Source organism: Mastomys coucha, unplaced genomic scaffold (genome assembly GCF_008632895.1).
Source record: "Mastomys coucha isolate ucsf_1 unplaced genomic scaffold, UCSF_Mcou_1 pScaffold15, whole genome shotgun sequence".
In the NCBI taxonomy this organism is placed as follows: domain Eukaryota; kingdom Metazoa; phylum Chordata; class Mammalia; order Rodentia; family Muridae; genus Mastomys; species Mastomys coucha.
Window position 1 is genome coordinate 49431395 of NW_022196897.1, and position 26136 is coordinate 49457530.

General features: G+C 37.6%; 1 protein-coding gene across 3 annotated transcripts in view; it reads right to left on the reverse strand.

Annotated features, from left to right (window-relative positions):
• Positions 1 to 26136, reverse strand: part of Fap (fibroblast activation protein alpha) — a 72409-nt gene that overhangs the window by 18322 nt on the left and 27951 nt on the right. For 2 of the 3 annotated variants that reach the window (XM_031370425.1, XM_031370424.1), the window contains 10 exons: positions 24145 to 24248; positions 22096 to 22231; positions 17843 to 17887; positions 13974 to 14078; positions 13805 to 13875; positions 11114 to 11167; positions 9285 to 9409; positions 5930 to 5977; positions 813 to 911; positions 296 to 365 (listed from right to left, as the gene is read on the reverse strand). In XM_031370425.1, coding sequence (XP_031226285.1) covers positions 296 to 365; positions 813 to 911; positions 5930 to 5977; positions 9285 to 9409; positions 11114 to 11167; positions 13805 to 13875; positions 13974 to 14078; positions 17843 to 17887; positions 22096 to 22231; positions 24145 to 24248 — 857 coding nt within the window. The remainder of the gene's footprint in view (positions 1 to 295; positions 366 to 812; positions 912 to 5929; positions 5978 to 9284; positions 9410 to 11113; positions 11168 to 13804; positions 13876 to 13973; positions 14079 to 17842; positions 17888 to 22095; positions 22232 to 24144; positions 24249 to 26136) is intronic. The other variant, XM_031370426.1, reaches the window with a different exon arrangement.

Consider the following 26136-nt stretch of genomic DNA (forward strand, 5'->3'; position numbering starts at 1 on the left):
TTTTTTTTTGGCTGCAATCTCTCTATCTCAAAGGTATTCTGACACATTCGGCAATTTGCCATCCCAAGGAAATTCAGCACAGCAAATGCAGGCAAGTCCATCTCAAATCTCAAAACTTCCTCCATCTATTTTAAATAACCATATTTTATTTACTCTGATTAGTTGGAGGAATATATAAAAACAGCATCAATAGGAACTGTTACCAAGGAGAATGGTTCATTCTATTTCATAAATGTGTGTTTCATCCAACATATTTTCAGTAAATAGCTTTTACACTACACAAAATATTACATACACTTGAATTAGCAAAGGGTACTTCTTTGATCTGTCAAACTGAGGAGGAAGAATCATCTTGTACCATAAAGCTTTGGAAAAGGAAAAAGGGAGAATAATTATTTCATCACACATGTATTATTTTTTAAGCAATATACATCATACAAGCAACCCAGTAAATCATTAAGGATTGAAAACATATATTTTCAATTGACTTTATTACCTATTTCAGGTCTAATTTGCAAATGACTATAAATCCTCAAAACACCTGCTTGTTCTACAAGCATCTATTTTAAAATTAAAATTAGATAAACTCTTCTTGTCAGTGTAGAGAAAAAGTAGATGGAAAAGTAGATGATCAACTGTATTTATAGTCATATTAATATGTTTAACAAAACAAAATATTGTTAGGAAAAGGTTATTTTAAATGAGAGCTTATATCATATGACTTGGACTCTAGCATTTACTCAGTAATTCTTTTAAGCAAGCAAAGTGTTCACTTTTACATCTGTAAGTGAGAAATTTTTAGAATATCTTACTCATTCCACCGTCTTTGAGCTTCTTAATCTCCACAGTAGGCAGCTGGATATTTCTCAGTGCATTTTCCAGTTCTTTGTTTTCTTCTAATACTTGTATTTCTTTAAAAAAAATATAATGTTCATCTTCAGTTCATGCTATTTACATAAATAACTTCTTTCATGAAATTGCTTTGGCTTGTATGGGTGACCCTGATGTGACTGAGTATGGGTCTGTTACGGTCCTTCACGGTGGCAGTTAGGATTCAGTGGAGTTGCTAACGTGTGAGGACATCACATTTGACCAGGATCCTCAAAGCCCAAAACACTTCCAGGATTTTAAGCAAAAGTATCAAAGCAACAATGTTCGTTTGACCGTCTTGTCCCCTAGCTGACTGTAGTTTTCATTTTGAAACCATGAGCCTGATTAGGTGACATTGCTTTAAAAGTTGAGCAAAAGGGAGAAATGCAGTCTCTGGATGGTTGACCATCTCTGTGAAAGGGTGACTGACATAAATGCAAACTTAATATATTCACCACAAGGAGCTAAATCTTGCTTCTGAGATTTTTATATTTATATCTTGACCTTTTCCTGTTATATTTGATTAATATAGAAATGTATCTTTTTTGAAAACAAATTGCCCTGTACACAATTCTTTCAAAATCTTTCTCCCAAAGATGTTGTATATCTTAGTCAGAGAGCAACACACAGTATTGTGTCTTTGGCCTGAAAAACAGTCTAAAAGCTGCTGTTGACAGTAAGGAATAGTCACTCCTGCCTAGAGTTTCAGTCCTTGGAGACTGAGAAGGAAGTTCAAGGCCAGCTTGGTTTACATAGTGAATTCAAGATTAGCCCGGTTGAAAGCCTAAGACCCTCCCTCAGAACAAAACAAAAGCTACTGATCCTCCTTGAGCTCAGCTACATTTCACACTTTAATGCTTCTAACAGAATAAATCAGTTGATCCTCTGAGTGTTATAGATTGGCAATACATGTAAATGGGTTTATATTAAGAAAGCTCTTTAAAATAAGTTTTAATTTGATACTAGCATCTTCATGAAAGAAATTAGTCTTTCATACAATATGTAGAGTTAGAATTTTTTCTGTGAAACAGAGAAGTAGATGACTTGTGAGATATGGTAATTGCTACAAAATAAATCCTGAACACTTTGTTTACATTCATTTTTGAAAAGCGGTCACTGAAGACAGTGAACTGGAGACTTATAACGACTCTGTTTGCCAAACCACTTCCCGTAGAGCTCTCTGTTTTCATGTTCATGGCATTTTGCTCTAAAATGTGTTATATTTTATCTTAGCACACGTAGAAATGCTTTGGATATGATTTATATAAAAGACATAATAAGTTTCACATTAGCTTTGGGTAACCCATCAGAAAAGAAATACTTGTAACCTACTACACGTTAGAACTCATAAAAATTAAATGTACTCTTTTAAGTGGATCCAACTATTGCCCCCTCCATGTGGAATCTGTATGTGGAGTTCTCCCAGAAGTGAGCCCTGTAAGAGGCCAGAATGGAGAGCAAGTGATGAACTCATAATTGCTATTCTTGTTATCTGACCACATAGACTGGAAATAGAAGGTGTTATCACATTATCTGATTTTTAACTTTATTGTCATTCCCTTGCTAATTAATGAACCTTCAAATTTATGACTTAATGAAGTACCAGGTTTGGTTGAAAACCTAATCAATGCCACTGTAGTTAGAGCCATAGTCTTCTAAATAGTGAGCAAAAAGTTGTCCTACTTCTTAAAGCACAAATCGAATTTCCTAGGACCATGGCGAGAGTGAGAGGTGGCAACTGGACTTTTCTATGGGCTGTGCATTATGAGCTGTCACTTTGTAAGGGGTGGGGTAGTCCCTTACATACTTTCTTTCCTTTGTTCATCTTTCTATGCTCACTGCTCCCCTCCTGAGGGTCTAGTATAGGATACAGAGTCCATATTCCATGTGTTTGTACATATTTTATTATGACAAAACTCTGTTGAACGCTAAAAGTGATAGATCTTATATTCAGTTTTTGTTTAAGTCATATTAAAGTGGTGTATTTCATATTAATTAACATTTGTAAAGAATCTGTGGAGAAACTGATAAGTGAGGTCATTCGGTTACTTAGTTTAATGAGAACCTGCAATGCCTAAAGCAACTAAGCTTCCAATGGACCCTCAATATTAAGTGCCAACTCTTCTGGGTTTCCACAGTATCTGGTTCAAGTATGATCTGCTGTTTTCAAACAACTTTCTTCCTTGAATGGAAATGAAACCCACTGTTTTCTTTAGGGCTTTCAAACTTTCATGAAACCACCACAATGTCTTAATCTTTTCTGGTCACAGGAGATTAATCACTTCATGTATTCTGAACCCTACCCCCTCCCACTTTTCAGGGACTTTCTTATTCTATCTCTTGGGGCTTGTACAGTATAGGAAACCTATGTAGCCAAGACTAGATTCCAACTTCTGATGCCCTTTCTCCACCTCTTAGCATTGGAATTGCAGATGTGTGCCATATTCTGCACCTAGAATTCTTTAATCTTTCTCAGCCTCATAATTTCTTCAGTAATCACTCAACAAGTACATCTTACAAAACACTAACCATTCCCAGCTAGTAGCCAAACTTTCTTCTCTCTTCACAGTCATATACACTAGAAGTACTGGTGGCTTTGTCAAAACAAACAAACAACCTCCCACTAATTTTCTAGGCAGGTCCTACCTTGCTTTAATCTTGTTACCCCAACCCTTGTTTTCTAGAACCTACTCTAAAATGTAATTAGATCACTTTTTACTAATTTACCATCTCAGTACTTTCAAGGCCATTGATACCAAGTTGTCCATAAACTAAGAGCATCTTCATGATAATTTTCAGTACAACTGCTATTTTGACATTCAGATTCCCAAATCAGGTCACTGTAGGCCAATTATTTTCATTTGAAAATCCTATCAGTATGTTAAACAAACTTCACCATCTCCTCAGTTATGTTCTCTACAGTGAGTACTTTGTGAGTAAAAACAGCTAGTTCAATCCACTAACCAAGCCAGTTATTCGAACAGTATCAATTTCTTTTGTATTCAAGAATCTCAGGTTTGATGAGTACCATTAGGATACATTTCTTACTCGAAATAACACAGATATGGGGCTTCCCCTGTATGTCTTTATGTTTCTTGTATTTCCTTTCTCTTAGCACTGCATTTCATTTTCTCACTGTTGCCTATTCATACAGTTGCATCAACCACTAATCTTTAAACTCTTTAAGGACAAGAATAAATGTCCAATCTGGTCCCCATAATTTTTGAGAAATAGTACCAAAGTGGATGGCCTAATTTAGTAAATGCTCAAAAATATATTTGATGAATGAATATGGCTAGCACCAAATGAAAAGGATAATGGGTTTAAAAAAATTTTAAAAAGTAATGCACAGAATTTGATATAAAATAGCAGTTAGATTTTAATCAAAAATATAGATTACCAAGCACAGTTTAAAAATCTACCTGATTAGAGGCTCTAGGAATCTATATTTGTGATGAGCATATGGTATGGTTTGAATATGAATGTTTCTCATTAGGCTCCTGTGTTTGATACGTGCTTTCCAGCCACTGGCACTGCTTTGGAGGGTCTAGAACCTTTAGAAGGTAGAGGCTTCCTAGAAGTGAGTTAAGGTCTGAGAAGCTGGTCTACCTTGCCCCATTTTTGTATTCTTTCTGCTCCCTGCCTGCAGGCATAATGTGACCATCTACCTCAAACTCCTGCAACCATGACTTCTTACCACAGCAATCCGGACACCCTCAAGCTGCCTTCTTCTCAGAGATTTGACTGACAGAATGAGAAAAATAACAAATAAAATGTAAACAACTACTGCTTCATTAGACAAGTTGGTGAATCTGTTCTCTAAAAGAATTTGAGTCATTTCTTGAATTAGAAAATATAAAAATATATGTGATGTGTATGGAGAGTGGTATAATAAAACTTCAAAAGCATTAAAAAGATTAGTATCTGCCTGGAATATAGCGAGAACATCAAAAAAATGCTAGAATATAGAAATTCATGTTATGGGGGAAAGGAAGTTGAGTTATATTTTAGAGTGGTGATAAAAAGAACTTTAAATATCTATGGAGATTTCTATTAAAACAAAAATTCAGGACTTGAAAGTAGTATTGCTTTGGAATGTTCTTTCAATGTTGAATGCGTCTTATTAACAAATTTAACCTATTTTTCATCAACATTAGAATCAAAGTTAAAATAACTTCAAAATGAAACTAAATCCACTGTCCTACTTCAGAATCTCTGTCCTGGCAGGAGCACCTGGCCTTTTCTTCATGGTTTCATTTTCACCTATTCTTGATCCATTAAACTGACACAAAACTAATCCCTGAGTAGTGTCCTGACTTGTCCCACATCCCTCCTGTTCTCTAGCAACTCCATTCTGGTTGTATTGTTTAATGACCAATCAGAGGATAAATGTGGAACCAGCAGGAAAAACACTAGAAAATTAAATACTCAGATAACTTTGTGGAGAGCAAAAATGGCCATCACTGAACTGTGAACCGTTTTAAGCACCTTCACAAATTCAAGGTAGAAGTGAGCTATGATGACAGCAGTCAAAAATGGAATGTATCCCCAAATTCCAGGGCTTTCACACATGGCAACAATGTGATATAGCTGTTAACACAAAGCAAAACAAACAAAAGAGCTGGCGTGATAATCACCCTCTGCTCTGAACCGAATTGGAAAAGTAAGAAGTGATGTCTAGAAATTTTTGCCAGAGTGGGGTGATAAAAGGAAAAAAAAAAACTCCTCCTGGAAAAGCAGGAATTCTTTTTGAGGATAAAGAAGATATACAAGTATGCTTTCTTTCTGATTCAAATCTTCTGTGGTGTTAGAAAGCCAGGGAAGAAGAAAGAATTGATCTGTATGGTGTGATCTCTATTATGTCATGGCCCCATTGCCAAGTAGTACTTGACTTCATGTGATCAGACTTAAAGCAGAGATTACTTCAATCTATGGAATAATGAGCTTTATGATAATAACACAGCACCACAATTCACCTTGCCTAAGTTGACTAACTATCCTGCCCTCTGAAGGGGCTCATGATAGAGAACTCAGGGTATCTTTAGATGCAAGAGAATACCTTGGTCTGTGCGTCCATCATGGAGGGTGGAAATGGGGAGGCCAGGGCCTGGGGGTAGAACAGAAACAAAAGTGTGATTACTGTTAGAAATAACAGTTCACTGTCAGCCAGGACTGCTTGTAGTATGTATGACTAGTGTCAAGACAAGGATATCTTTTAACTCTTTGCTGTCTTGATGTACATTTTTTTTTTACCATAAAGAAGCAGACATTTGAAGTTACATTTAAACCACACACATCAAGTCAAAGCCCAGTTAAAGAACAGAAGTGTGAGAAGCCTTACCTGTACTGTAGATTTCCAGAGTGAGCTGTAATGGTTATAACCTAATGATTTACACAGAAAGACCTCAGAAGCTACAAATGGCCTTCTGGGATGCTGTCACACCACACTAGACAAGTTTTGTAATGAGTGATTGCTAAATGAGTCCTCAAGGTGGAGGGCTGTCTTTCCAGTACCTCAGTGCTTACAGTGTATCACAATATTCAGAAACTGGCTGTTGTAATGAGATGTACGTAAATAAACAAATAAACAGTATTATTCATCTGAAATACAGTGCATCAAGAAGCAGCACAGGTAGTGGTTGGGAGAGATGCGTTTGCCATTCCTAATATTTTCCTCTGCCTTATGGGATCCCCATTAGAATAGTGTCTTTGCACCCAAATAGAGCAGAAGAAGGACTTCTCAGTGTTCTGAGGAGAGCTGCTTATGAATGGGGCTTTCTGGCTTGCTCCTGGCAGCCTTCTCCCTGTGGAAAACACCCTTCTGATTTATTCCTGAGAGCATTAAGTGCCAAGCCCCACGGGCAAATCCTGCAAGTACCAGAGTACTCATGTTTGTAAAACCGTACTTGTGGGCTACAATGTTGGAAGGCACATACCTTTCCTTCCCCACATTTCCAGACTGGTCTTTATAAATAATAAAGCTAATATTTTTATTTCCTGCCTTACTTCTTATTAAGAATTGAGGATAGAAGAAAGAGATTTTTATTTGGCTTTCTCAAAAACCAGCGGCCTGTCTGTGACACTTGAGAGTATTAGAGAATGTAACTGAAAAGCTTTTCCTGAGAGTCAATGCTCCCTGAAAGTTTTCAAAAGGGACACACAGGCATATGACATTTGGGGCCAGAATCTAAGGCACCAAGGCTATTTAAACCAAGTCTTTATTAACTTCCATCATACGGAATTTTCATGGGTATATGTTTCTAGTAGTGGAAACCTGCATCTCTTTTTATGTTAAACTAAGAGACAAAATAATGACAGACTGCTCATGACATAGCAGGATGAGGACACAGCCCTAGAGACCCACATCAGTACCTAAAATTCCCACTGTGTACTGTTTTTGTTCTATCCACATTACTGATGGGATTTTACCTGCATTCAGCTTGTCTTCCGGGGCTCAACAGTCCTTTGGAGAGTTTGAAAAGTTACATAACAAGGCGTTACTCTTACCCCTAAAGGGAAAGATTTCAAGGTTTTTCCTATGATGGCGGAGTGACTCACTTTACTGGAGCTTCAAAAACACCAGACGATGTGATGCTTCCCACACAGTATATTTTTTGCTAAATGGGAAATTACCATACTGCCGAGGAAGGGTGAGTGGTAGAAAAGTCAGGCGATTCAAGTTCTAGAAAGGACTCTCCCACCAACTTTTGATGAGGGCTTAGTCTTTGGTTCCTTATCTATACTTCAGTGAACATTTAGCCTCAAGTAGATACTAGTGAGAGGCGATATAAAATATGTTATTAATGCTATAGCATTAGTCAAATACAGAGTGCATTGCAGTATAAATGCATGTATGTTAATGTGACCCTGGTGCCTTTATCAGCCAGTGGAACAGAAAAAAAAAAACTATTTTGGTAGAGTTTTCAGATAACAGTAATTCTTCTGATGTTCCACGATGCCTCTGTGTATTTTGTTAGACACTCTTCTTACAGTTATAAATAGAATGACTAAATAGAACAGCCCCACCCAGCCTTCCAGGAGAGAGAGAGAGAGAGAGAGATAAACAGATGCCTCAGCCTCCTTAGTTCAAGGATGCTGTATGCCTGACATGTAAGCTTTTGATACATGTTACATAAATAAGGAGTTTGGGTTGGAAAATGTTACATATAACTTGAGAGGGACATTTAATGTTTACCTTTAAATGCCATAATCACAATCAGCACATATGGCCACGAACAACAATCTCTTGACATTTCAAAGATTCCACTGACCAAACATTTTATGAAAGTGTTATTTCAAACTGACATCTTATGCCATCTTGAAGGGAGCATTCGGGTTAAAATGCTTATTCATGTCTACACAGGGAAATGAGTTGGGGCTCTGATTCTAGAGACAGGTTGTTGGATTAAGGGAAGTGACATATCATGATGGCCTCAATTCTTGTTCATTTTACAGGAAATCCACAGAACGCCCCTGCATCTGAGCAGAGATCTCAAATGATGAAAGGCTCCACTGTTCTCTCAGTCACCTACCTGCACCAGAGCCATTGATAACAGAAACAGGAGTTTGGCGCATACTTTCTAAATTTCCTGCCAAGTATATTTCCAAGTATGCTACCAGTACCCTTAAACTGGAGTTAGCTAGGGTGAGAAGGTAACAATTATAGAACTAGAGATTCTACTAAACCTCCAGTTGTCACTGATTTCATTGGATTGTAGTCTTATTTTAGCCTTTATTTCTTGTTATTTATTCCAGATAACATGTGCATGAAATTTACTCATCTAGATAATAAATTGTTTGTGAAATGAAACTATGGTCTAAACAACTAGAAAATTCTTTGTGGGTTGTGCAACCATGGTTCATTTGTTAATATTTGAATGGGTTACTCAAAATATCTTCCAGTTTTTAAGGAAGGATTAGATGACAACAATTTATTTTCTGGCATCATTGAAACTAGATTTGGAAGAATAATCTGTCCTCATTGCATAGACCTCAGGTCCCTGGCCATTGCTCCTTATGCTTCCTCCACAAATGAGGCCAAAGCAGAACAATCACTTTATCAGAGAGAACACTTCTGTTTTGATATTTCTCCTTCTGTGCCTATCTGGTAGACAGGCAGTGTCTGCATGCAACATCATAGTGATGTGCATTAGAGGCAGACAGTTCTTGCTGCAGCCCTGCCTATTGACTAATAGAGGCACATACCTTAGCTGGCTAGCTCAGTTTCTTCAAATGCAAAAGAGAGACTGATACCTTCCTATTATTTTCATTCCACAAGCTTTAGGCATTCGGTAAGATTCTTATATGTAACAAGTTCTCTAAAAATGAAAATCTTGTAAGTGATTCGATGGAGTGACAAGGCTGATGACAGAGGCAATGGCGATGGCCATGCTTACGTCAGGTCCGTCACCTACCATAGCAGATGAGTGCATAGTACTTGGCTTTGTAGCTGAAACTTGCTGTGTAATATTGGCACCTTTCTTTCCTTAGATGGCAAGTAACACACTTCTTGCTCGGAGGAGAGTTTCCAATGCTAATTCTAGAGGGAAATGAAAATAAAGCTAAGCTGAAATTTTGAGATTGTATTTATCAAAATGTACTACTCCATGTAAAGTGACTAATTTACATATTGACATGAAACCCACTCTATTTTTTCTGTTGCCAATATCATTTAAAGTAGAGGGGAACCACAGTGTTTTGATGTAGCTTGATGTTTGATCCATTTTTGCCTGAATAGGCACAAGCTTTGAGGGAGAAGCCCTCTGTGGTTTTCCTGAAATGGAAGAGCTATAGAACACTTGTAGTGGGAGCAAGGTAGTCATTTTTTTCATATCCATTAAGTGCTTCTGAAGTAATTAGCAATCTCTCTCTGTATGTCTCTTTCTGTCTCTGTCTTCATCCCCCCTACCCTCTTCCCCTCTCTCTTTCTCTACCTCCCCTATGCCAAGTCAAAACATACAAGACACTCTGGCAGCATTACCAAGAAAGAATCCCTCTTCTTTTTATCCAGAAAAGGACTTTAGTAATGAGCAAATTGAAAAAAAGAAGCTGCATTTTGTTTGCCTTCTGCATTTTTCATCCCTTCAACAGGACACATGGGCTCTTGAGAGCTCCAACTAAGAAGGATGCCTCCTCCATCCCACACAGGCCAAGATACACTTTTCTTCCTCCATGTCCCCATATTCACATGAGCAGAGCCCCTTGTGTGGCCCTGGAATGAAGTGATTAGTTTTAGTAAATAGTAGGCTTCTGGGTCTCTCATCCTACACTGCATCGGATTCCCCCTTTTGGGAATACTGGGTGGTGCTCTGCCAAGAGTCAGACTGTATCAGAGGCCATACTGACTGTCAGGGTGAGTTTTTTCACCTCCAAAGTCTCTCTCTTACAGCTCCCTGAGATAGCCCTGAGCATGACATGGGGGTCTAGAGATACTATTGTCTCCAGAGAAGGAGGATCCCCAATGGAAAGGTAAGTATGTTTCCAGGTGTGAACAGAGGACTATAAATAAGAGGGTTTTTTCCTTTCCTTTTACAGATTACATGCATGAATTTTTGTGTGATTTTGGAATTGTAAAGAAGAGAGTTAACAGTAATGGCTCAGAGAACAGCATACCCATATTCACATCTCAGCCCCAATAATACTCTATGTGGCATAGAGTTAGGAAAATTAAATGAAATTACAGGCGCAAGTCAATTAAGAGGTTATTTGGTTCACAGTGGAGCACCAACAATGATAACCACTGTTTTTATTTTTATATGAAGAGAGGAGTCTTTGGGTTATTATTCCACCCATCAATGGAACAATTGGATTGAACTTTAATAACTAATGGAGAGATGGAAGTGACTATAGCAAAGTGAGTCCTAGTGAAGCTCATACTGCAAGAGTAAAAACAGTGTGGCACATAGCCAGTGCTCAATAAATGTGTGTTAATAAAGAAAAGTCCTGAATTAACTCCAAACTTTTCAAGTACCTATAATTATGTAAAATTATTACTTATATCACCATAAGAATTTCCTGTATTACTCTTTTCAAAATAAGTTGGCTCATGTTTTGGGTACTTATGATTTTATGCTGGTACTGTATATGTCATTTTCTGAATTATTTGCTCTAACTTACAAGTGGATTTTATGACATTTCACACTTCAAAAGCATTTTATATCTACTAAGGGGTATGATTCAATTTTACTCATTTAACTCTGTGTTTATTTACTAGTAAATACTATTTTGAATTGGTCTAAATTACCTGTAGATGTTTCTTCTTCCAGGGTAGCCTTCAAATTCATTGCTAGAATAAAACCTGAAATGAATTTACAAAATATTAAGTATTGATTATTGAATTGTAAAAGTATCAGCACTAATATTAATAAGTAGCATGCTAGCATTCTGTATAAACTCCATCCCCACAGATACCTGGCAGCAGCCAGGTATGCTCCTCCCCATGGTTACCTGGCAATGGCCATGCCTTTCTGGCCCTATAAAAGAGCCCCCTCCTCTCTTTCTTACTCCTGCTTCTCTCCCTTGTCTCTTACCCCTTGCTCCCCTTCTCTCCCCATTCCTTTCCCCTCTCTCTCCATGTGGTCATGGCCATCCCCTACTTCTCTACTCTCTCCTTCTCTCTGCCTTTCTCTGCCTCTACTATCCTCTTAGTTCCCCTCCACATGCCCTGAATAAACTCTATTCTATCCTATACCTGTGTGTCTGGTCCCTCAGGGGGAAGGGATGCCTCCCTTTCCCCCACACCTCACCAGACATATTCTTATAGCTCTTTCTCTTTTTATGATCACAACATAACATGGACAAAAACATGATTAATACTTATGTAGAAGAATTACCGCTGTGCATAATTGTGTTGGGGCATTTACTGTAACTTACAGATCATCAGAGAAAGGTAAAACTGAGCTCAGTACTATTTTTATGAGCCACATATCTTATTCTGATTCATTAAGTATGAACCATGAAAACTGACCTATTTAAACTAATGTTACACTTTTCCTTTTCCATTATGAATGTTTACTGGTTTCTCAGGACTATGCTACTTGTCTATGACTGAGAACACATTTTGATTTTTACTCTACACACCCCGTAGTAGATAAACTTAGCATGCCAGGAAACTCATCTGGGTTAGATGAACTGAGCGTATCATAGGCCATGTTAATTCACTGAGCTGCAGAACAAATCACAGGAGAGCAAACTTGCTACCTAACTGCCCAGGTGCAGGCTCCTTTCTGTCTTAATACACGATGAAGTGGAAAATCCAGTTTGGTGACATAACTTGATTCCTCTGTGAATTGATCTGAATATCTGAAAGTAGCTGTCTTTTTTCCCCCTCTCCCTCAAGAAGAGCATAATAGAGTGTGAAAAGTTTAGAGTAAACAAGGTTTGCTTTAATTCTCAGAGGGCTTGGCTTAGCAGTCCAGGTGTCCTCAGTGTCATAAACAAGTTCCTTAAAAAAAAGGAGACAACACAGTGCAATGCATTTCCAGTATAAAATTCATATTCAAAACCTGAGTGTGTCTGTTTTATTTATGTCTATACTAATGTCACAGGACTCCAGTCTTCACTGTCCCTTGCCTTTCCCACATCCTTTCAAACAGTGTGTGAATTAACTGCTCAATCTCTTTCCCCAATGGCCCCTTGTAGCATTCCCAGGCTGTCAGAGCTCCCAGCACTGCCTCCTCCTCTAACATTGCAGCCCATCCACCTTCCCACCTCTCTCTTCTCCTTCACAGATGATAACAATTATTCTATCCCATCTTTTCTAAATGTCTACCCTTTCCATTCATCCACTTAAAAAACTGGGAAGGACACCCTCCCATGTCAGCCTTGGTCCTGAGGACACAGAAGAAAGGAGGCATAGTCTTGTCTTTCTTGTCATCATCCAGCTCACTGAGCTCAGGTCACAGTTACTCCTGGCCACCATTACTAACATGGCAGGATCTCCAAGCCTTCAGTCCTCCACCCCCAAACCTATCATGCCTGAAATCTATCTTCCGTTCATGTTTATCCCCCTACTTTCCTGACTCTAGTCACATTTATGGCTGCTCCATGTAAGGACCAAATCCTTTGGCTCCCATTCAAATGATTTTATAGATTAACAATAGGTTTCTGACACTGTCTGCATAGTAAGATCAGACTAATTCTGTTCCTTTGCTCCCACATTCTATCTAATGGCAATCGGATTATGAGTATCGAGGGAATATCCCTAATTTACACAGCATTGGAATTGACAGACTAAAAAAGGGGGGGCAGGGACTTCTGATTAGTTAAATGTATCCTAAATGACTATTTTTATAGTCAGCTTTATGAGGCAGCTTTATGAGACAGTGTGTAGGACCGACTGAAAGGAAAGAATGTAAAGAATTCCTCACTGAGAGTAATAGCAGTAGTCTTAAATTCATAAGCTTTAGGTCTAAAGTCTCATCTTCCACTAACTCAATGGCCTTTAGTTGAGTCAATTGACATGCTCTGAATATCTGCTCTCTCATCTACAACCTCCGATCAACCAACCATTCCTAACTTACAGTATCTGGTAGGCAGTAATCCCTCAATAACTGATGGCTTTTACAGACAACACTATATCACTGCAAAAGGGTCTCCACATCTGTGGGCTACTTTCTATGGCTCTTTGAAGCCTGTTCATTGGCCTAAGTGCTGAAGAATAAAATTAGCCTTCAGTATCAATTGCTATCTGAGAATTTTTAGACTTTTCATACAAGTCCCTAGTAAAAAAAAATTCTTTTCAAAAAGAAATCTTGCTGTTGAGTGACTAAAGAATATGCACTCTCCATGAAATCATAACTGTTTGAAAGTAACCAAAGAGCAACAGAATGTTCATTCAGTTAGCTGAATAGACAGTACAGTCCATTACTTGTACACCCATTGGTTGGTGCCAATTAAAACCTAAATGGTACATCGTGCTGCATGCGGTACTTACAGTGAATCCTGTGTTACTCGGAATATATATATGGCCTCCCACTTGCCACTTGTAATTTGAATAGCATTTTCCTATAAAAAGACAAACATTATGTTGTGTGAAGCTGAGCGTCACTTGAGCAACCTCAAGTGAATGATCTTTGAGGAGAGAAATCTTGGAAGGAACGTACCACAGTGTCTTTGATATAGTGAATATGTTTGTAACCATCCTTGTCACTAAATATTTTGTAGTATGAAGTGGCATCCTGGCTAAAAGCTGGTGTCGAAACAAAGAACTGAAAGAAATGAACAGAGGTTATATCTAAAAGAAGAACTGAACAAAAGCCACAGGTATTTTTGTAAGCCATGTATGGCTGAGAATCCTGTGTGTCACCTCTACTATCACCTGTCACCCACACTGGAAATTCCAGGTTTTCAAAGGCTAGCTTTTCTAGTGAATCTAAAAGGCACTCGCAGGTACATACTGGTGCTTGTTCGCTATCACACACCTCCACCCTACCCTACCACCCCTGGAGCCCCAAGCTTTACGATATCTAATTTAATAAATTTCTGTCCTAAGGCGATATGGTTAAGAATTGAGTTGCAGAAATAAAAACAAATGTTGACACTTAATCAAACCAAACTTTAAAATGGGGCATTTGATCAAAGTATAATTCTTTTTTTAAAAAAATTATTTCTTTCTTTACTACTATTTTTATGTGCATTGGCCTTTTGCCTGTGTGTATGTCTGGGTGAGGTGGTCAGGTCCTCTGGAATTGGAGTTAGAGTTGTTAGCTGCCATGTGTGTGCTGGGAATTAAGCCCAGTCCTGGAAAAGAACAGCCTGTTCTTTTAACCACCGAGACATCTCTCCAGCCCCAGAAGTACTTTGGATTTTTTGAGTTGTCTAATGCTAAGCTCCTAATGTCAACAACTTTGAAGACATTTGAACAATTCAAATATGAAGGTCTAGAAGCCACAGATGTCAGTAGTATGCTTGAAAGGAACTGTGAAGCATGGTTAAGGAGCAGGGCCAACATAGCTCTGGGTTCAGGAAACAATGGCCATGTAAATGAAGTTTGAGGAGTTCAGCACACACTGCTGGGAACAATCTAAATGCACTCAACTACCAGTCACTCCAGGGTCCTGGAACAGAACTCGTGGCAACTCAATATCCTAACCGGTACAGACAACTGAATTCTGAAAACGCCTCAGACCAAATTTGCATCCATAGTATAACGTGTCTCGCATTGTAAAAATGATGACTTGCTCTACCTTTATGGCTATGCTCACAGGTTGTCCTCTGGTGAAATGAGGACAACTTCCTGAGCAAAATCTCATGAGAGTAGAGCTCCTCTGTATCATGCAGGAGTAACTTAAAACCGGGTCTTTCTATCTAGTTTAAGTCCATGGAACAGTAGCCCAAGCTGTTCTGTTATTTTACAGGTGAAGAGAGCAATCCACACTCACCAGTCTCTCCTACCTTCAGACATTTGTCCTTTTTTATATCTTTTCTGAGATCAGTTTCTTATCACACAGGAAGTAGGGGAAAGTGCTATTGACTGACTGGTTTAAGGATCACCATTGCAAGTGATCTGAAGCTGAAAATCTTTTGATAAAATTATTTCTCTTATGTTGTGATCATACATTGTTAAAATGCAATGGATCTCATAATTTTACTGAGTAAGTAATGTTTCTACAAATTTATTTCTACCTAGATGGAAGCTTTACAGATACAATTGTGATAAAAAAAAAATAGATGTGGTCCTACTAGATTAGCGTTAGCTCTAGATCCAAGGACCACAGTTCTAATCAGAGAAGACAAAAGGCAACGTGAGAGACACAGGACAGGACTCTACATCTTGGACACTGCCTCATCTATAAATAATCTTTGCTCAAGTAATCTTCGCTAAATATAAATGTGTGGTGTGTCTTTTAATACATTTGTAACAGAGTGGAGAGTTGAGTGCGGTGAGACAGCTTATGAATTCAGCAGCATCGTAAGAGCTATGTCAGATGATTTTGCACCTTGAGACTATAAGTATTTGGTGGGTGCACTCCACTACTGTGGGCCTATGACAAAGCTGCTTCTTCATTTCAGAAAGTTTTGCTGTCAAGCAAGGAATGGCAACCTTATGACAAGCACCTTGTGTACTCCCTCACACTATCTAGTGTGAGAAACAATTGGTTTTGCCTGTTTTAGTCACTCAAGTGGACCCCAAGCCACAGAGCATTTTTAATGTAACACAGTGAAAAGTTATTCCTCACTTCTCCCCTTCTCTCTGTGTGCAGATCCCTTTCTTTCTTCCTCTCTCCCTCCCCTACCTCCTTCTCCCCCCATGGTGTCTTCCCTGGCCTTGGTCCTTGGGGCCAATGAACTCACCCACCTGAGAGCAGCTTCCCAATAAACCTACCTTTAATAATGATAATATAATAAAAACAGTTATTCCTCACATACCTAGTGAGTTAATTAAGGAACTTCTAAAAAGATTGGACTCTGAGTAAAGCTGATAATTTCATTTGCACTGAAAATAAAAAATTACCAGGACAGAATGTTCTGTTTTAAGATATTAGGAGCAGGCAAACAGGAAGAATCTTTCTGCTGGGCAAAGTCTGTTATCTCCCCCCTTTCTCTGCACACATGGAAGACAGTTGCTTCCGATGAGCAGGTAACTTAGGCCAGCTAAAGAGGGTGTGAAATATTTCCGTTCTCATGTTGTCAGAGCTGGGGCCATAATACATTCTGAGTTAAGTGCTCCTTGCAGCAAGTCACACCTGGACACTAGATAAGACATTCAACTGTGGTGACCTAGGTTGTAACAGGGCCCTGCCCTGGTTTCTTTATTGTGTTTAGATTTTTTTTCTGATAAATTGCTTATCTCTGAGTGAAGTGCAAAGCCATTTAAGATATCTTACCTAGGGAGTAAGGTTACCTCTCACAGTTTTGGGTTTTTTTGCCATCCTCACTAAATGACAAAAGACGATACCTAAGCTGGGCTAACGATTAGACAAAAGGCTTTCAGACACCAAACCATAAAACTTAGGTTCTGTTTTTAACCAGGATGTTTTAGCCACAGGCCAAAGAGATATGGAACACTGCTTAAATAGCTGGCGATATAGTTTTGTTGTGACTCTAATCTAAGCGTTATGATTTCGGAGTTTATTTCTAAGTGTAAAGAACTAAAATTTAGGCTCTTTTGTTTTGTATATCATTTATAGGAAAATATTTCCAGTTAATTCCTTGTGCCTTTTGCAGTTTAAATATCTTGAATAAATTCTAAAGAAACAACTTTTTTAAAATTACCATTTAATATATATTATTATGACCAGCTTTTTAAATTTGTCTAAAGACACAAAAGAAGGACTAGGGAGGTAGCTTATGATAGGTTATTTGCCCAATATATGTGGCCCTTGTTGATCCCAAGAACTACACACACATGTGCATGGGCACAAGCTCACCCACACAATTACCTGAATGAGTTTATTAATCATATACATATATCCATGTATTCTCAGGCTAATTTCATTGATATTAGTTAGAAAAGCTACCCAATAAAGCAGGCCTAAGAAATTATTCCCAAAAGTTTTCACTATGAAGTATTTTTTATAGTCTTTTTTCTGGGATTTAGAAGTTTCATTACTAAATGTATTTCCAAAGATTAAAATTGATACCTGTGTGCCCATTTTTGTACTGTGTGCTTAAATCTTAGCCCAGCAGCCAACTCAATGCAAATAATGGCCTCATGTACTTTTGTGACATGTGGCATTGTCCAGATAACATTCACTTATTCTCTAACTTATTTTTTAATAATTAATGTAGGAGATGAAATACAATTGGTTTCCTTAAACTATGATATATATGAAGCAAACCTCATATACCACTAAATAACTCCATTGAAAGATTTCAGACAAAATTAATCACAAATCATAATAAAAAAAAACAATTCCCTGTTTGATACCTAGGCATGACATGCCAGGTGGAAGGCATACACTGTGTAAAAGTCAGTTCACTGAATGTGTTGGGTGTCATTAAAATAAAGGAAAAGATAGAAAAATCATACTCCACCAGCCCATCCTGTTCTGCTTTCTTCTATATGCTCCTGGTTCTACAAACAAAGAGAAATCATATTAAAGCACAAAAAGAAGAGTTTTTCAAAAGTATAATTTGGACATTTTGAACAGTTAACCAGCCTGGTCATGGTGTCCTACAACTCAGCAACCCATTCAGGAAACTTTATTAAAGGTTTTTTAGAGCACCGTGTTGAGTCTAGATAGACAAATCGGTGATAAACCTAATTTCAGAATTTTTTCCTTCTTAGCTCTGCCATGTAGCTGGTTATCATAAATGTGTGGAAATTCGGCCCAAATGAAGCACATCATGTGATGCAGAGAATATGGAATTCCGTAGTAAAGTTGATGTTGTGTTCTTTTTTCTTTTTTCTTATGGGATAGCTTTTTTTCTTATGGGGTAGCTAAACATCTAAACATTTGTAGTTTTGGGTTTTAGCAAGATGCAGAAATATCACTTCTTACATAACTATTTAGAAGTCATAAAATGTAAATAGTACATTTTTCTAGACAAATAAAGAACATTCTGAGATGGCTTCCTAGGCATAGACTACTGTAGCAAGCACAGTAGATAGAAAGGAAAGCACCACAGGGAATTTGGGAGAAGGAACGCATCAACAAGATCCTGGAGAAACCTTGATTTTGGTCTGTGAATAAATTCAATGAAGGACTTCATTTACCAAATATAGAAAATGTAATCGTAAGCATGAGAGACAATGTATATTTGGTAGTGGCTAAGGTGGAAGAAATTCCAGTTCTTAAGAAATACTGACAAAGCCTCAGACCAAGGATACAGTAGCAGGGATAGAGTAAGGAGATATTGAATGTTCAGATCAGCAGAAATAATTTTTTGAGAATATTTTGACAAATAGTTCTGGAAACCTCTGCTATGGGTAAAGATCACCCAGAGGGAGTTAAGTAGTCAGTATGAAAGAAACTGCAGCTATACTTTGGGAGAGGATTGACTCCCAATCCTCCAAGAGGAGGAGGAGGTTCTGTGGCTGAACTGTATTTCCCAGCATCCCTTACAGTGGGATGTAGTCATGTGGTAAGGTCTAGAAACAGTATGAACAGTAAGAGATACAAGTCATTTGTAGTCCTTCCCATAAAAACATCTCATGCAGACCATTCATCCCCCATTCTTTTCTTCCTGCTCCAGTTGAATGTTAATGACTTAGAACCACACATTAAAATAATGGAAATACCATTGGCTAGGTTTCTGAACTGCACTATAGAGCAGAAGACCCACTCCACTCCATGTCTCATTTTCTTGGATTTGCTATTGGTTGCATAAATGAACCATGAATCCCTACTATATTAAGCCAATGAATCATTGGGATTTCCTCCTACAGCAGTGTTGTTAGCTTGCCTTGGAAATGTATTAACTAGAGAATAAGGTTTCCATGTAGGTGGTCAACATGACTGCCCAAACAAGCTCAACGAGGATGACACCAATGGACATGCCAAAGAAGATAGGGAAAGATCCCATGAGGCTTCACCCTTATATAAAGAACTCTAGGCAACTCAGGAAAGCTGGGAACTGGAAAGGTGGTCTTCCCTAGAAAGAAGTACACCCATTGGTTGTCCAGTAACAAATACCCATGGAAACATACAAACAAGTAATATTATGTCAGCTAACCAGGTTATCTCTAGGAATATATATGTATATACATTAACAATTAAGAAAAAAAGAGACCATGAATGAAGAGGAAAGTGGAGAGGGATATATGTAAGTGTTTGGAAGAAAGAAAGAGAAGGGTTGTAATGATGTAATTTCAAGAAAGTTCTAGATAAATCAGACTTATCTAGAAAAGACTGAGGCTTCCAACAATGGATATTGGGAAAGTGCTTGTCTTCAAGCTTGATAACCTGAGGTCTAACATCAAGTTTCACTTAAAAGGGAGAGGCAAAAATGTTGGTATGTACTTGTAATCACAGCACTATTCCCTGGGGTGTGTTGTGTGTCACTTGCATTCCAGTCTAGTCTAAATGATGAACTCCAGCATAATGAGAGACTGTCCAAAGGTAATGGTTGATATTCCCACAGATAGCACTTGAGATTGTCTCCTGGTTTTTATAGTCCTGTCTGAATGCACATATGCACCAACATCCTCATAATCAAGCACACACACATACACACACACACACACATGCACATGCACACACATACTCACAAGCATGCACACGCACACACACACACACACACACACACACACACACACACACACACTACACACACACAAAGTCAAAACAAAATGAAGACCTTGAGAAAGTGTACTCTTCAAACACAAGTCATCTTAAGAAGAGTTTCCTGAGTCCTATAGTGGTAGGCTAGTGCCTAGATTTCAAGATGGGTAAAAAAAAGACTGAAACTTTTTGACAATCTTCAGTCTTGAAGATAAAAATTATTTTAGCCTATTTTTAGAGAGGCAAGAATAACATATAAGATGGTTGTTTGTTATGCTATAAATTTCTTTTCTTTGTTTCTTTTTTGTTTGTTGTTTTTTTATTTGCTTGTTTGTTTGATAGAGCATTTATTTTCTGTCTTGTGTAGCTCTGGTTGTCCTGGAATTCACTCTGTAGATCAGCTGACCTCAAATTCAACGACATCTGCCTGCCTCTGCTTTCTGAGCATTGGGATTAAAGGTACACACCAACACTGCACAGCAAGCTATAAATTTTCTAATAAACTCACCAATATTTTACAGAATAAATAACTTTGCAAACTTCTTTACCTCTTTCATGTCTGGCAACATGAATAAAACATTGATTGATTAATTCAAACATTACAGGTTTTCAAAACACAAACACACTTATCATGAGTATGGTAGTTGGAAAATTCTATGTTAATTCAGTCAAAATATTCTAAATGCAATGACTTTTTTTGCCATAAAGGTTATTTTCCAAGAGCCTTTATTTCTCATTGAGAAGACATTTTATATTTTCTGTCCATGTAGTTACATTGTCTCAGATTTTTGTGAATTATAATTTCAGATTGCAAATGAATCAATTTTTATTTGTCTGTGTTCAGTTTCCAAGTTAATAATGTTAAAGCTGAGTTCATAATGCTTATATTTCAGGGTGTTGGATATATATTTAACTAGAACCAGCCAATCAGATCAGTGAGTTCTAATTAGTTGGTTTAATTGAGAACAAGTTTTCCCAATGATACTTAAAACTTATCTTTTTGCTTTGTTATACACACATAAGTAAAGTAAACTCGGTGTCCTGCCAATTATCTTAAGTTTAGTCAAAACTTTTTCTGACAAGATAATGACCTAAAAGCATTTTTAACCTAGTGAATGCTGCCTAATATGGCCCTGATATATTTACAAGCAGAATAAAACATTCTCCTTATAAAATAAAATGTTCTAAATCTTAGATGGAATTTAATGACTTACTTTGATCAATTTGTACTTTTGCTTCAAAAAATAAATTTACATTTGTCTTAATAAAATGTTTTTCATAATTAGAACTCTCTCAAAATGTACTCAGCAATATTTCCTATTTAAAGAAATTATTTTTAATAAAAAATTTAGTATCTAAAATGAGTACTTAAAGACAGGCATATTTCAATGATTCAGACAGGTGCAGTACCTTTGGACTCATTAATTTCAGCAGGCTACGTTTGAATTTGAACAATAAAAACAACTGAAGCTCGATGGTAAACTTGCATCTTATTTTCAAGCTCTCCATCTTCAGATTAGTACAGTAGGGAGTGCTCTCAAAGATACCTGGACAGCAGAGTAAATTGCGTAGCGATCAAATGGTGCATACCCTATTCTGAAGCACCCACCTTTGATTTCAAAATAGACACTGCTTCACTTACTTTTGTATTTTTTTTTTCAATTTTGACAATTTTGTCTAATTTCTGTTTCTTCTCCAATTTTCTGTGAAACATCTATTTCTGTAACAATCCCATTCGCTTGACGTTTATCTTGTTTCATGTCTGTTGACTATTGCCCTGCTGACCTCCAATGGCTGGATCACCATCCTAATGTCACATTGGCTCATTTCATGTCTTTCTGTATTCAAAGTAAAAGCCATTCAAGAAAGCGACTGCTGTGCTATATTTGATTTTAAATGGTGGAATTGCTGTGAACATGCAGCACAATGTTTTACATGGCAACCAGTGGTTGAATTCACCAAATCCTGCTTAACCAATCAAACTGTGACCCATGAATGAAAGGCTCTTGTTGTATTTCCATTTTCAGAAATACTTGCCAGTAGTTTTAATACACTTTACCTTTGGACAATTCCATGCATGCCAGTCTTCCCTGAAATCACAGATAGACAAGACTGAGACATTCTGCACTCTTTTTAGCCACTGCAAACATATTCGTTCATTGGACACCCATGTGAGCCAGCTGAAATAATAGTCACTGCCAACAAACCAAAACAGACAATCTCAACCATCAGCTCATTACCACAGTTAAATAATATCTTCATTTATAGTTTCCAAAAGACAGTTGTTATTATAAAATACATATTTAATAGATAAGAAAGACAGACTTTCTCTGAGAAATAGATCTGCTAGCTAAAATATATAAGAGGTTATTCATCTAAGAAAATTTTTTGTACTTGAGCTTTCTCCCCAGTTTTGGCAAACAAAATTAAGATGTAAGGGCAATGCTATATATCTATCTAAGAGGGATGAAAGTGTTACATTTCTTATGATGTGCATGTAATCCCATTTTTTAAACGTTTTACTTGGTGCAGAGGAGCTAAATATAGTGAGAAGTTCACCTTTGTTTCCTGGTAGGTTCATGTGGAAGCCAAGTTTTAGCTGTTATCATGGTCAAGTACTGAAATTGTATTACTAATAATCAGATGATCTAAAAAGCTTTGATGGTCTTTATGACATATGTGTCAATGAATGGTATGATTATACTTGTCTGTGAATGAAAATTCATAACCCAAATTGAAGGACTTTTTAATTTTCCACAGAGCTAGAAGGAACTTAGTGCTCAAATCCTGATATCATAATACCTATAATAGTATCCATCCTCAGTGAAATTATTTAGCCATGTAGCCCTTTGTTTTTGTATCAATTTGAAATAATAATGTACTGATTTGAATATGTAAAGATAAGCTGAATGTGCTTAACATGCCTCTTCATGCAAATGCTATTTCTATTACTTGGCACCTAAGAAAATAATATTTAAAAAATACATATTCAAGGCTCCATTAACCAGGTTGTTGTGAGCAGTCATTTGCCTCTGTCTAATTCTCTTTGGTATATCTGGAGAAGAAGAGTCAAGCTCTCTGTGCTTGGCAGCTGAAGCTCCTGGGACACTTTAGTTTCACCAAATTCAAACACAAGGACACAGAGGACTGACTTAGGTCTGAAAGGATGCTATAATCAAGGGCAATCAGACATGCATATCTGAGTTATACTAGACAAGTGAGAACATTAATCCCAGTACTGAGGAGGTAGAGGTAGGCAACCCCTTCACGTTCAAGACCAGCTTGGTCTACAAAGCAAGTTCCAGGGCAGCCAGGACTCTGTTATACAGAGAAACCCTGTCTCAAACCAAACCCAAACCCAAACCCAATCCAATCCAAACCAAAACTCAGAAAGAAAGAAAAAAAAAAGAATTTACTTTTGATTGTGTGTATATGCATTGGTTTGAGTATAGGTTTGTACACATGAGCCCAGTGCCAGCAGAGGCAAGACAAGGGCATCAGGCCTCCTGGAGCTGCCCTATGTGGGTACAGTGAAGTAAACTCCAGTTTTCTGCAAGATCACATAGTCCTAAAGACTGAGACATCTCTCTATACTTCATCTCCCAAATACTCGATATTTTTTGTCTGTCAGTAAATACTTTCTTGACATACAATTCTGTATCAAGATAATCAAAGCAGACAATTTCAAAGTAAGACAATGCTAATGTTTGAGAAGAGTTGCCTTTTCTGGTTTACAATGTCCCAGAATGCACATAGTTCCATAAATCCTAGCTTGAGGGGAACTAAGACCAGATTTGAAAGGACTCATGCTGAAGACTTGCCCATCTGCACATTGGTCCCAAGTTTACATGTCTACCTCCAAGGAAAACCCCAGAAAGCTTTAGCTTCAACATCATGGTCATCTTTAAATGAGTCTTTAAATGAGTAGCAGAGTATTTTAAAAACTAGTTCAGGAAACGTATTTTAATTTGCATGCACCTTGCATGTTAATTTCCTGCTTTCTGGCACGTGTGTCCTCAATTCACTAGATATAAAGTGTTAACTATGATGTAGAAAGTTCAACATGTTAAAATGTGGTTAAAAATGAGAGGGGTCTGAGAACACTGACCTCGAGGCTATCATTTCTGGAACTGGTATTTCCATAGGGCCCACGTGCTGGGGGTAGGTAGTGTCAACAATAAAGACACGAACAACAGGATTCTTAGCTCCAGCCTGCCAAGAAAGTGGAAATTTACAAGCTGATACACTTTTACTGACCACCAATATTTTCAAGACACTTTAGAAATTGAGGCCTATTTTAATAAGCAAACAAAGCTAAATAAATACAGTCGAAGATGTTCTGCATAGTGGCCAGGAATGTCATTTCTGCTTTACTTGCAACCAGTGTTGTATCAACCAGAGTCAAACATATTTCAGGTGTTTAATGAGAGACTTGATTTATAGGAGAAATCATCGGGGGTATGAAAGTCCACGTCTACAACCTGTACTCTATCCTGGTTTTCGAGACAGGTGTTTCATCATTGGTTCAATGAGAACAACCAATATACCTGTATGCTCTGAAGAGTAGGGAGCTGTGTTTGAAAGAGAATACAAAGTAGAACTAAATGAAACTTACCAACTGAATGACCAAATTTCTTATCCCCCCTGTACCTCACTACCATTGCTTCCTTCCCAAAGAATGGGCGGGGAGAGGGGGAGAATATCTCTGCCAAGTAAGGTGTCTGTGGACTTTTACATTTTTTTCTTGGTTTGCATTTCATGTGGTACTGCATACCTAAAATCTATGTGACAGCATGCCCCATGCCTAGACACTGACTTGGAATCGATGTTATTTTACTTCAGAAAGAATCTTGCAGTTAAAATGTGAATCCACCACGTTTGAGAGCACAGTGTTCAGTGATGCAGCGCTCTTTTTCATTCATCTTAAGCAGTGCTTCTCAACCTCCCGAAGGACTGTGACCCTTTATTATAGTACCCCGGGTTGTGGTGACCCCAAACCATACAGTTAGTTATTTTTCTACTTCATAACTGAAATTTTGTTGTGTCTGTAATGAAAATATGTGTGTTTTCCAAAGGTCTTAGCTAACACCTGTGAAAGAATCTTTCGACCACCCCCCAAAGGGGCTGAGACCCATAGGTTGAGAATTACTGATCTAAAGACTTTCTTGAGACTGTTTCAGTTCCTTGAAATTTTTTCATCTCTCCATCCAGTGCTAGAGGTTTTAGTGTCCCCAGCCTATAAAGAAATATGAAGACTTAGGCACACGCTTACACATAAGTGGGACTCTCTTCTCAGTTCTGAGCATCCTTATCTCTTTCTGCTCACACTGAGTCTTCAGAACATTCCGTTCTTTTAATTTTGGATTTCAAGTATCAGGCTTTTCACTTCCAAGCATCTCCAACTTTCCATTTCTCTACACTGTCCTTGAGGGTACTTATACCTCAACATTTATTTCCTATCTCATTCATTTTCTTAAGTGACTTTTAACATAGACATTATATTTCTACTTCTCTCTTTGGAGTGTCTTTGGCTAGTTTCAAAAGCCAACTTTGCAAATGCCACATCCATCCTATTTTATATAGGGACCTGCTGGAGTCATTCATGAGTAAGATTTGGGAAGTAAAAGCACTAAGAGCTATGTATATTTTTTGTAAATTGTAAAATATACCCAATTATTTTACAAGAGGTAAATTTCTTTCCTGACTTTACTCTTTCATGCCTTTACCTAGATTTAAAATAGGTCATAATGCTTTCTTCCTGTCACTTGGCCTTTCTGCTTGCACAGTCAGGCCCTTCTCCTCTAGCCTTGGAACTAAATAAAAAGTATGTGTGATGTTTACTTTCATTAATTGTCTTAAGGAGGAAATGGAGGCTCAAAAACTTCACGTATCTGTCCAAAAGAGATCTTAACATGTGCCTGACACTACCTGACAAAGACATCAAATTCAATATTTGAATTTCCCTTTCTGGTTTGCATTTACAGGAGAATTCAAGAGAGAATTGTGAAACAGAACTTTTACCCTGAATTTGGAACATAGAACATATATATATATATATATATATATATATATATATATATATATATATATATATATATAT